The sequence below is a fragment of the Dermacentor andersoni genome, chromosome 3 (genome assembly GCF_023375885.2).
Source record: "Dermacentor andersoni chromosome 3, qqDerAnde1_hic_scaffold, whole genome shotgun sequence".
NCBI lineage: Eukaryota > Metazoa > Arthropoda > Arachnida > Ixodida > Ixodidae > Dermacentor > Dermacentor andersoni.
The window spans coordinates 121313313-121325983 of NC_092816.1; the positions used below are offsets into that span (position 1 = coordinate 121313313).

At 46.2% G+C, this 12671-nt stretch overlaps 1 protein-coding gene across 1 annotated transcript in view; it reads right to left on the reverse strand.

Moving 5' to 3' along the window:
- Positions 1-5360: 5360 nt before the first annotated feature.
- The window catches only part of Gle1 (Gle1 RNA export mediator), a 30783-nt gene continuing 23472 nt past the window's right edge, over positions 5361-12671 (reverse strand). The window contains exons 10-11 of the mRNA XM_050185581.3: positions 11046-11236; positions 5361-8881 (exon numbers count right to left, since the gene is read on the reverse strand). Of these exons, the coding sequence (XP_050041538.1) occupies positions 8419-8881; positions 11046-11236 (654 nt within the window). The 3' untranslated portion in view covers positions 5361-8418. The remainder of the gene's footprint in view (positions 8882-11045; positions 11237-12671) is intronic.

The following is a 12671-nucleotide window of genomic DNA, read 5'->3' on the forward strand; positions in this document are numbered from 1 at the left end:
AGACGAGACGTCAATTGTTTGGGAAATGGCCGCCAATGCGGAGCCTCTTTTGCTGGATGCCTTAAAGGAGCAAGTATTTTCGATCGCTGTGGATGGCAGTAACAATAGGGATATGCAGCTTTACCCTATTGTTGCGACATATTTCGTTAAAGAAACGAGTAGAGTTGAAAGCCGCTTTCTTTGGCTCGGGACAATTCAAGGAGAAGCGACGGGTCATAAGACTGCAAATCTGGATCTGGACGAGATGAAGTCTCGGAATTTGCTTGTTGGAAACCTGCTGGCTATGTGTTCAGACAATGCCATTGCCATGATCGGCAAGAAAAAGTGTTTCTACTCTATTGAGAGAGGCTCAAGCAGGTTTGATAGGGGTTGGTTGCCCATGCCATCTCATCAACTTGGCCGCCCAAAAAGGAGCTTCATGTCTTCCTGTAAAGGTTGACGAGGCTTTGGCTAAAATAATTTTTTTTTTTCGCCTAGAGAAAAGTTTGAAACGGAAAGATTGATTTAAAGAGCTCCAAAAAATGCATGACACCGAAGTCAGAAAGTTGTTGAAGCATTCGCTGACACGTTGGCTGTCGTTGGGAAAGCGAAGAGGCTGCTCGACCAGTGGAAACCACTACTCAGCTTTTTTTATCTGAAACAAAGTAGTGCAACATGCAGAGCTTGTTTTCGGAGTCGTACCAAATTCTGAAGACTTCCTCACAAATTCCCAAGAACCCTGCACTGACCCCAAAGTCTGCTACACATCTTCACAAGACTGCTGCAGGCCTCGGGGGAAAAAGCACCGACGGTGATGAACTCTCGCTAAAGAGGAAAGGAGCCCATTCGGGACCTCAAGCAAAAAAATTGGAAGTTCTCACCAAGGATTCTGGGGAAGCGAGCCACGTGACGCGCGAGGAGCACCTGTTTTATTTTTTGTCATCGGACCCCCCTCGCTGCGATAGATTTGCAATGTCCAAATCTCCAGGTTGGCAGGTATGGGGAATGCAAAAAAATAATGGCATATGTGCCACATCAATTCAGTCAAGTACATTTAGAAATTGGAGCTTGCGCATTGCTATTTACAGGGGACATTTAGGGCATTTGTTGGTAGTACAAATTCCCTAAATGCAACATCCTGCATCACAATTGCTTGCTGCACAACTAGTAACTTCAAACCGGTGCTACACAAGGTGCTCTGCCAAGGTCAATGCACCATACGGTGTTCGCTATTTGACGAGTATCTTATGTTTTTGTGCTGGCAAATAGACTGACAGTCGGCAGAAATAAGCGTTGTTCCAAGCACAGCCTACCCACGTACCCAGTCTTCATACAATGATATGCAGTCACTAAAGGTAAAATACAGTCGAATCTCGATAATTCGAATTCTTAGAGGCCCGAAAATTGGTTCAAATTAAAAACAAGCTCGAATTAAAGAAGCTAATTGAATGGAGGAATTACTTGCAGTGGCATGTGTGCATTGAGCTAACACATAAGTGCGAAGTTCCACAAGATTTATTCGCAGGTATTTGCAAATTACATTCAGTTCTTAGGCGTACAGTGCTCGTATTGTGATAAGAGACGGTGGGTGCGCGCGCGTATAATTAAAAAACATTGACAATCGCCCCTTCGAAATTTTTGGTATGCTTCACCGCATAACATTTCTATATTGGGGTGAAGCTAACTTTCGGGAACCGGCATTATGCAAAGCGTTATGCTTTCCGCGCTCCGGAGCCATTGGTAACAGCGGCGAATTGAATGGAAAGCGCGCCGCCGAAGAGCAAGACGCTTGGTAGCAAACGTAAAGGTAGCTAGGCCTAGCGTCGCCGCGGTGTGGCTACGGCCGCCAGCGGATCTGCGTGCGCCGGCTCGAGGCGGTGCGACAATCAAAATGGCGGTGTTGGTGGCTTCGATTAATTCCGTTTCGGACCTGCGGTCATGGCAAAGATTGCGGAAAATCGGATGGCGAAGTTTTTTTTTACGTCTGAAATTTCAGACGGTCCCATCTATGGGGTACACGCGGCGGTGCCGCGAAGGTGTCCTAATTGTCGGACATGTCCGAAAAATTGGGGGCCCGGAAAATTGGTGGTACAAGGCACTTGTCACTAACAGAATAATCGGTGATACATGTCTGCACACGCCTGCGCACAAATTTCCGTCACGTTTTTTTTTTCTTCGCGCGCGGTGTTGAGGGGTCTCTCCTAAGCTGTTTTTCTAAAGGCATGGTCAAAGAAATGCTGGTCGGAGGCGCTGCCGCGTTATTTGGCGCGCTGCTGAGAGCATTGTCAGAGCGCAGTATGTTCGAATTAACCGTCGCAAATGTTTGCGCGTTCGAATTACCGGGCGTTTTCGCCCCTTGGAATACACACAACTTTTACGGGACCGCGGCGTCACTCCGAATAAACCAAAAGTGCGAATTAAGCGTGTTTGAATTAACGAGATTCGACTGTACTGAGTTGGGAATAACGGGGCCAAACAGGCTATCGCATGGACAAACTGTCCGGAAATTGCTAGAAACTACAAGCAGAAGCCTTTCCGATGACCAGATTGTTAAGCTAGGTGGAAAAGCCTAGGATGTCGGGTGAGGTCCTTATGTTAGATAGCAGAGAGTGTACCTGTTCAGCCATGTGGCCTAACAGGCCCAGGTGGTGGACCATGGGGGTTTGCGAGGAATAAGGTGAAAGGACAATGAGTGCTCGAGCACCAATGTTAAGCTGGACATATGGCAACACCGTACAAGTCATCTCCTAGTGCTGGCAGTGAGTGACCCAGTTTGCTGCAACAATTGAACGTCCTTTTGTAGCAAACAAGGTGATAAATGTGTGTTTGCATATCCTACTTGGTGCCACCTAGCTGTGCTCGACATTTCCTTGGCACTTTGTGTGTCCAATTCACCGCGACAGGATATCGAGCGAATATGTTCGCCCTATGTCGAACACCAACGCCTAATCGTTCGCGTGAAGTCACGCGAGCGGTGGTGCTTTCGTACGATGGTGTTCGTCCATCCCGGTGCCCCGCACCAAAGCCTTTCGCGGGACGGGACCCCGTGAAGCGTGCCGACGGCCGCCTACTCCCAAGCTAAAGAAAGCCGGTTCCTTTTGCGCCCATTATCACGCCATTAGATGGCGCTCGCAGCGGAACACTCTCGCCATCTCTCATTCCACTGCGCAACTACCAACCACCGGCGTGGCACATGCTACGTGAAAGCGAGCGAAAATCCCGCACCATCGGTACGGCACATCGAAAATAGACGTTTTCGACGGGAGATGAAGTATGGTCAATCCATTTGCTGTCCCCTAAACTCCAGCAAAACAGACGCGGCCACCAAAGGGGTCGCTGTTGGTCACCATAGCGGACAAGCGCATATGCGTGCTGACTGGTCGTTTGGATTATCCGGCGTGACGAAATATTGGTATCGAATTAACCGGGGTTGAATTAACCGGTATACATTAATGTCAACGACCGATTTTCCGGACATGCCCGATAATTTTGCCGCCACGTACCCCATTGAGTCAATGTAAAAGAACGTCTGAAATTTCGGACGCAAAATTCTTCGCCGTGCGAGTTTGTGGACTTTTTGCCATGACCGCAGGTCCGAAACGCCGTTATCGAGGCCACCACCGCCGCCAATTTTATTATCTCGCTGCCTCGAACAGGCGCTCTCGCACGCAGATCTACTTCGACGTTCGCTACCAAGCTTCTTGCTGTTCGGTGCCGTGTTTTTTATTGAAAGAATTCGCCGCTGTCAGCAATGGCGCCGACTCCGCCTTTGTAATACTCGCCAATGACTTCGAAGGCCGGAAGCACGACGCGTTGCATAATGCAGGTTCCCAAGTCATCTTCGCCTCAATGCAGTAGTGTTATGTGGTGAAGCACAACAAGAGAAGGGGTAATTGTTACGGACACAGTATGCATTCCATAATTGCATACTCTCTAAAAAAGTTTCCACCTTTTCCGGTGTATATCTGCCACACAACAATAATCGTCATCTGCCTTGCTTGCGTTTCCTTCCTTGAAAACGCCACGCCCGCTACTTTCCTGTCAGTAATGCTATGCCATGCTGATAACGCGCATGCTGTTCGTTACTGGCAAGTACCGGGCTCGCAGCGTTAGAGAAAGGAAATGCGGACAAGACAGATGACGTTTATTGTTGTGTGGCAAGGTACGACTCAAAGGGTGTAAATTTTTCTTAGCGTGTACGCGTGCACAGTGCGCCCGCCGTCTCCCGTCACAGTGCGAGTATCGATACGCCCAATAAGTGTACTGGCAGGCGTTTAGAGCTATTTCCGACGTGCCTGTGACGATTTGAGCCCTTGGGAGCAGTAAAAGGCATGCATTGATATTTTTGGACTGCCCGATTCGGACGTATTAGCGGGAATCCCAAAAATCGGACGTTGACTCTCTCTTTATATATATATATATATATATATATATATATATATATATATATATATATGTATATATATATACAGTAACGATTTTTCAATGGGCCAGACTTATTTAGAAAGATGACAAGTACAATTTCGCACGCACACACACTTCGTGTGCACAGCCGTTTGCTTCCTACATAGGATTAGAGATGCAGATGTTCAGCCTTGTTCGTAAGACTTCGGAATATTTAAACGCAGCGACAGATTTTTTTTTAAATCTGGGGTGTTACGTGCCAAAGACACGATTGGATTATGAGGCACGCCGCAGCAAGGAGCCTCCCTATAAATTTTTACTATGCGAGGTTCTTTAATGTGCACGGTACTTGGGCGTTTTTGCATTTAACTCCCATCGAAACGTGGTTGCCACGGATGGGATTCGATCCCGCACCATCGGGTTTATCTTGAGCAACGCCATAGCCACCACAGCAGGTGCGCAGTGATAGATGGCGACAAGCAAGTGAATTCAGTGCTTTTGTGCCCACCTGCTTGTCCCCGCACTACTCTTCCTGGCTGGCGATTGACTGCGGTAGCTTTACTGCAAAAGCAGTCAAAACCATGAAATAGAGTTTGCTACATACATCTGTCCTTTACATTATGGAGGCACCTGACAATAGGTCTATGCATCAGAGCTCTTGCACAAGGCAGCAATCGTTTGCAACTCGGTTTTTAGTGCAACAGCCGTTCTCAGCATTCATTTTATAGCTGTTCACCATCCTTGTGTCAGTAACTGAAGTGTCAGTGTGCCACCATCATCCCAATTCAGGAGTTTTATGAGGCAAAACCACGATGTGATTATGAGGCACATAGTGGGGAACTCCCGATTATTTTCGACCACCAGGGATTCTTTTAACAAGCACCACATTGCATACAAGTGAGGAGGTTTGCACAGGATTGGAGTCTTGCAGAGAAATTGGGGAGGCAACCATTTTTTGTAGTAAACGAGTTCAGAGCTGGATGAATCCATGTCTCCAAGAGACACGAGGGACCTTTATTTGAGCCCACAGGTGCAACAAGCTTTTGCAGGAGAAACTTCCCTGTATCACAACTATAAGAATAACATCACATTGTTATTCATTTGTCACCTGTTTGTCCTTTGTTGCAAAATCCAGCAATTGACATACAGGGGAGACCTCTGGCGTTCATCTTTACTTTTATGTTTTTCTAAACCTTTATTGCTAAAACATTTCTATTTCATCTTTATTTTGTAATGGATGGCCCTGTACAAGCAAGTGATAATAACAAGGTAAACGTTGCACGTTGATGGCAGGCGGAATAGCACAAAACGCTAATTTCACAGTGACGTGCTCGAGCATACAAAACAGTGCAATATAAGAATTTTTTCACAAATTATGACAAGACGTGCACTTCTTTCTCGACCCTGTGTTCAGCAGCGGTGGAGGTGATCATGAAGCAAATCGACAAAATCAAACAACAAAAGTGTGCTCTGTGTCAATTGCATCGGCGATGTCAGCATTACTATAAATGCCTATGCTGAGCAGCAAACTCGGAAATCAATGCATCCAATGAGCAAAAACACACAGCCTCATTTGTGATGCATTGATGCCAGGTGTGGTCTTGGTACGCCCACTTATCAGTGCGCGACTACTGGTCCAGTTCACACTGTTAAGAGTTAGGAAGTGCAACAAACGAGGATGAAGAAAGCAAACTACATCCCGAACATTTGATAATACAAGACAGAGGGTGGAAGCAGTACTAGCTGTCTTTCTTTGTCCTCACTTGTCCCACTTTTTCAACCCTAAGTGCATCCATACCAAGTGACCCAAATGTCAGTCTAACACCACTTCACACTTTGTTCTGATTAAAGGGACACTAAAGGCAAATAATAAGTTGATGTGGACTGTTTAAATAGCATTCCAGAAACCTCGCAATGCTTGTTTCGTGCCACGAAAGGACTGGGTTTACGAGGAAATTGTACCTGAAGGGTCCAGATACCTTTTTCTAAAATAATATCTCCCGCCTCCCAGCCAGGGGAGTGGTGACGTTGCATACGCCATCACCACCCTTTGCTGCCCCTGGTGACTAAATTGGCGCCCGACAGACGGCGGCACCAAGCCAAGACAGAGCGGTGGATTCGCCGCTGCCGCTGCTTTTTGATCAAGTGGCGTAGACCGTTCGGGCATCCCGCGGAAGTTGAATTCTCTGCTGCTTGCAGTTTGTTCAAGTTTCGCGAGCCAGAAAAACCAGCGCAGCACTATGCGATAACAAAACTAGGGAAACGCGAAAGCGTGGGTGGCGTGAAGTCAAGCGAAAACGAAACCTTTAGGTCGCTATGTCGTCAAGGATAATTTCAATTAGTTCCTTTTTTTAAAAAATGAAACAGAACTGGTCAACTAGCATTTTATTTCGTTTTATGATACAATACAATGATGTTTAGTTTTTTTTTTTTTGCAATAAGTGGTTGAGTACTAGTCACAGAATTCAATTGAGGAGAGCTTTGGTTATCAAGCAAGTGCTTGAATGTCCCGGGGGAGTCTCTAATCATGTCCTCCATTTACCTCAGTTTCTCGATTATTAAGGGCCTGTTCGCGATAACATTGACGCCGTAGAGATTCTCAAGCAGTAATCTATCACTTCAGCTTAATTTAATATTTGCCTTTAGTGTCCCTTTAACAGACAGTGCAGCCATTGTGAGGCTACACTTATACTTCACTTGGCAGGAATGCAGAAAATCCAGGAACCACCGAGGCAAAGGCTTTCAAATGCAACCATATGCAATGTCAGCTCTAATTCACTTCTTTGCATCAAAGATGTAATTTTATTAGCGTGCCTCACTGCACTACCTACAAGTCGGACAAAACAGGAATAAGCACATGATCAGCACCTATGCATATTCTGGGATGTGGCCTAAATAAGAAAAGTTTAATGATTTTTCTCATTGTCTTGAATATGTCCTGAATCGAATTTGTGTCTGCGATGCATTTGGTTAACGAGTGTAAAAACATAAAACCTGTATTGCCACATCATGTCATTCGGCAGAAAAACTTGGCTAATAATCTATCACAGCCATTTGTATTCACGACGTCCACCTGCCTAGCTTGTCGCACACAATGTCAATGCATGAATGCTATTTGGCTTGTACTGCCACGGCAGTAAATGACCAACAATGTCCACTCTGCACTTAAGTTGAAAATAACATTGCCATTCACAATTACATTGTACAATTTATAACATAAAAGGCACATTTCAGCACTATATGTGAACAATGAAAAAAAGTTCCAGTGAGCACTTATAAAACCCATAAAAAACTACCCACAAAAAGCAAGTGTGTTACCCAGGCCTACAAGAAAAGGCCTGGTGGCTGCATTGGAAGTGCTAGAAGCATTTTTTGCAACACCTACAGCCTTTAAAAATTGTAATCAGTAGTCTGATTTTTTACATTCAGCTCACTCTGCTGAACTATACTTTAGATGAGAATTGAGGACATCACCTTAGTAGTGCTAGTAATACTTCATCACCACAAGCAACATGTCTGTCCAAGGCTGCCTTCCCTTCAGTGTTAGTTCTAACCATAGCAGTTAAAAATATAGTCTCGTGCCGAGTCTTCAGGTAATGTACACTGAAGCCACCGAAGGACTTCACTGATGCCTGCAGGATATCCAACTCGTGATGCACACATGGAATGTGCATACTTGTCACATTCACCGGCAATTGTGTCAAGGTGCTGCTTGTATCAACTACTCTGAGGTGAAAGGTGCATGCTTACAGTACCAACCATAAGCAAGCTCATTCGTGTGGAAGCAGTGGTCACTCTACACATATAGTTGGTCATTGCCATCCGACATCCTCTTTTCCACCATCACTACAAATTCACCTCTGTAATGACAGAGAGCAAGTAGCTTGGCATGAGCGTCTTGTCGCTGTCGTGCCTCAATGAGATGACAATTGAGAAAAGAGGTGGACCTGGGGACGAAGCAGGATCCTGTCTGTCGAGGTCACTCTGCAGGTGTCTTCGTGTAGCCTTTGGAAACACATGCTCAACAGCTTCGTCTCAGTTCCAAACCCTGGCACCAAGGCTTGCCTCGGGCTGAGCCAAGTGTCCCTTGCGAAGCACCTGCTGCAGCAGCCCTTCCAGTCGTGAAATGGGCCCACTCGACGTCTTCACGAGCTGCTTGAGGCGCGGAAAGTAGTCCTTACAGAGCGTGTGCAGGACCTTGCGGAACTGGCGGCCGTAGTCTCGCACCAGCGCCCAGCCGGCTACTTCTAAGAAAGTGCAGATCAGCGTGGCTGCAAAGTCGGGGTCCTCGATTGGAGTGTTCAGGCACAGTGCCATCCACTGCCAGCCACGCTCTGACCCTGGCGGCTGACGGGACCTGTCGCCATTGGCAGGCTTATGCCAGGGGGGAAGTGGCGTTTGCAGCAGGGCGGCGTACAGGCGCACAAGACCCGTAATGCGCCTCAGAAATTGGCTCTCTGACTCCAGGCTGCTTTCAGTGCACTTGTAGCCACACAACCTGCATTCAAGGACATCGGTCGAAAAACTGACAAAAATCAGTGTCTTAATATTCTTTTTGACCTAAAACACCTTCAAATTGGCCAGAGGGGGCGGGGGTTGCTTGCCAAAGACTGCATGTGACGAAAACACGTTATAGCATTATCGCTTATACCTTTTCAACCGTACTACCCACACGCCTTACTTCAATATCATTGTGTAGTGGAACTAAGTCATTACTCGATCGTGCATGTGTCACAAGCACAGATGGCACTGTTTTCGCACTGTGCGTGCTGCCATCGGAGCTAAATTTAGCCTCTCGCTTGGCGTTCAGAGAGGAATAGCTTAGCAGTACGTTTGCTCATTCGAGCAGGAATGGCTGCACTTCAGAGATCTCATTATACTATAGCAAGTAAATTTTATCATACCCACACAGGTGCTCATGAGGAGTTATATGCCTACGAGTGTGCAATACGTTGCAGACATTTCACGCTTGCTTGGTCCTGCATTCGACACATATGGTCTAGAAATGGCGTGAAGAGACTCGGGCAGCAAGACAGAGGAATTTCCAATGCCTGTGACCAGAGCAGTATGTCTCCATCTACATAGGGAGCGCAAGGGCAGGAGACTGAGGCAAGCGCATGAGCCCCAACCATTTGCGAGTGTGGCAGGCTTGAGTGCTGCACGGCAGTCTTTGGCGTCACCTATAAGGGAGTCATTTCATTACCCTAGTGTCCAAACATCTGCAAAACAAGCAGGCCTAATAGGGAGTGAGCATGATTGAAAAATTAGATTGTAGAAAAAACAATAGCTGTAACATAAATTACAAATGTAAGCTATCTAATGCAGGAATAAATATAGTTTGTGTACTTGGTTATGTGAATTTTGTACCGCAGTGCCCATACACTGTCTGCAGCAGGCACAAGAATTTTGATGTGCCCCACTACAGCTACCCAATTTTTGTTTTGTTGCAGAGATGTTCGAATGTGGTGCTACAGGCATAGCCCAGTACTCGCATCTGCATAGCACATTAAAAGAAAGATGCCATATTACTTAGCGACATACACATGAACCTCTAGAACATGAATGTACATTTCTATTATCAAGGAACTACCCTAGTAGTAGTAATGAAGCATTAGTTGCCTTCTCACTAGCAACTATGTTTACTGTTCATTGGGAGCTCAAGAGTGACACTTATACAAGAAAAGTGGTACTAAAGTAACAGGAAATAGGGGCAGTTATCTTCAACAATACTTAGGACTAGTACTTCATTCTCAGCTCTCTTTAGCTCAGTCATAAAGACAAATCTGCACACAGTGCTGTACTTTATACCCCGATTGCAGTGCTTCTGTTGCGTACGTTTTTTGCTTCTGTTGCCAACACCCAAAAACTTACCTTCGTTTCTCGTGTGTCATCGCAGCCCACGAAAAGAGAAGGTAAGTTGTTGAATGTTGGTGACCATAGCACTTATAGTCATCCCCAGAACGCATTTGGCAAGCAGATCTTGCACGGGTAAGTGACTGCTCGACAGACGTGCAAATTCGTAAAGTGCAGTTTACATGCCTTGTGCACATCGGCTGGTCTGCATCGCACTTTTCTGCTGCGGTGCGGTGCACGTTTGCGCCCTGAAAGCTGGGACAGGAAAGACGCGTACTTCCTTCCTCTGCACAACATTTCACAGCCACCACTCTTGTTCGAGTAAATGTTCTAGCACCCAACAGCCACACAACGCGTCGGCATTCTTGCAACAGCTAAAATCACGTATGCAATGAGAACGCACCACAGAGAACCTATAAAAGCATGCCGAGAGAGACGCCCATCAACTTGCAAATGTTAAGTGAGTGATGAGCCTGGGCACCTAGGTGCAAATGAGAGATGAGCAGTTGTGTACGGTTCTGGGAATTTCGCCATATCTGCGTCACTACTGCTCATCACCAGTTGCTTGCGTCATCTGCTTAGGCACTATTTGAAGGCTGCTAATGAGAAAATTATACCATTACCAACCCTGTGGCTTTGCAAAGATTACTTTGATAGTATACGCTATACATTTATAGCGATTTAGCAAAAGTTAAATTTCGTTGCAGCTGGTTTTTAACGCCAACTTCCCACTTCGTGCCACATTTCCAGGGCTTGTCAACCACCCATCTACTGCAACGGTATTTGTCGATACAGAGATGTGCACTGACCTAAGGTATTCACTCTTGGAGGCAGCTACGCTGCGGCTAAAGAAGATGGGCACCAGAGCAGGGCAGCGCATGTAGAAGTGTCCGAGCAGAAGGTCGCCCAGGTCAGGGAAGCGACACCAGAGGCCCACAGCTAACGCTGCCACAGGAAAGGCAGTGTCTTCGTTGGACAGGATCTGCTCTTCACCTTGCAGCTGGGACAGATGCAGCAACACGAAGCATCGACAGTCAGAGAATGCAAATGTGCACCCAAAGCTAGCCCTGCTCTTAGGAGAAATGGGAGGTCCTCGAGGACCATTGGTATGTATCATCACTAAAGCAGCACTGACACATGCACTGTTAAAAGGCATGCATTGACCAGGCCCAAGAGGAGGCTGATGATGGCAAGCATTTGAATGGAAAAGGAACAAAATTTTCGTTGCCAAGGTCTTTGGTTTAGATAAAAACTGCAGCACTTCAATGAACTAGCAGAAAATTTTCATGGGATGATACACCAAACGGTTGCATCTGAGAGTGGCGCTATCACATCGTACAAGCAGTAAACAAACTGTGTTGTGGAGAAGAATGAATGAAGACGTGATGGAACACGCTTGGCCAAATGAGTCCTGTGACTCATATGTTTCCCTCGTCTGCAATACGCTACGTTTAGTACTTGTGTGGATCACCAACAAGTCTAAGTAGCAACATTTCTATCACATCTTGTCCGCACGGCTTGGTCACCGCTCATCCCAGTTAGTGCACTCAATTGGTGTTCCTCACCAAGCTGCACTGTGCTAATTATCAAAGCCCTAGAACCTTGATATAACGAGATAGGATGTAACGAAATAATGAATATAACAAAGAAAATGCAATTCCCCTCGAAACCCCCATAGTGCTCCGTGTATGTATAACCTCGTTTTAATGAAGTAAAATTGTTCTGACAATGGACATAAGGAACTAGAATCAATCTCCAAAACCACAAATACTGACTGTTGCACACCGAGCACATTACTTTCCACCGGCTTAAATGCTCATTTGGCACGGCAGTTCGAAATTCCTGCGTCGAAAATGCCATTGAGCAACAGTTTTCTTTGTCACCGCCACTGCTACATGCGCACAAGTAGCACTTCTCTCTTATCTTATCGTACCTCTCTCACTGTGGCACATGGCTATAGTGTACGTAGCTGGTGAAGCTAGGCACACTCTGCGAGTTTGCCATCTCGGAGGCAAAGTCTAGCTACGCTGCACCACATATAGATGATGATGCTTGCGTGTAGCGTTATAAAAAGCAGTGCCACCAGTTCTCTCGCTCACTCTCCACACAGCTAGGCGTGACCTCCGAGATTGTGTGAAACCCCAAGCTGGTGCACTCCCACAGCGCTGACAAGAGCAAACGTTTACAGATACTTCTTTATCTGTAATTATATATAAGTTGATGAGATCGCACTTGCCTGACCAAAAAAGTCCCCAGAGAAAAATGTGGGGGCCTTTTTGCTACGAAACCTTGCCTCTGTAGCACCTCTAAATGTGCCTTTGCGTAAATAACAAGGAGGACGACGCACTTTGCTTCGTTGCCTGAATGTCCATCCGAACAGGATCATAGTGGCCGACAGAATGTTCAATGGCAAAGCATCAATCTTTTGTCGTCAG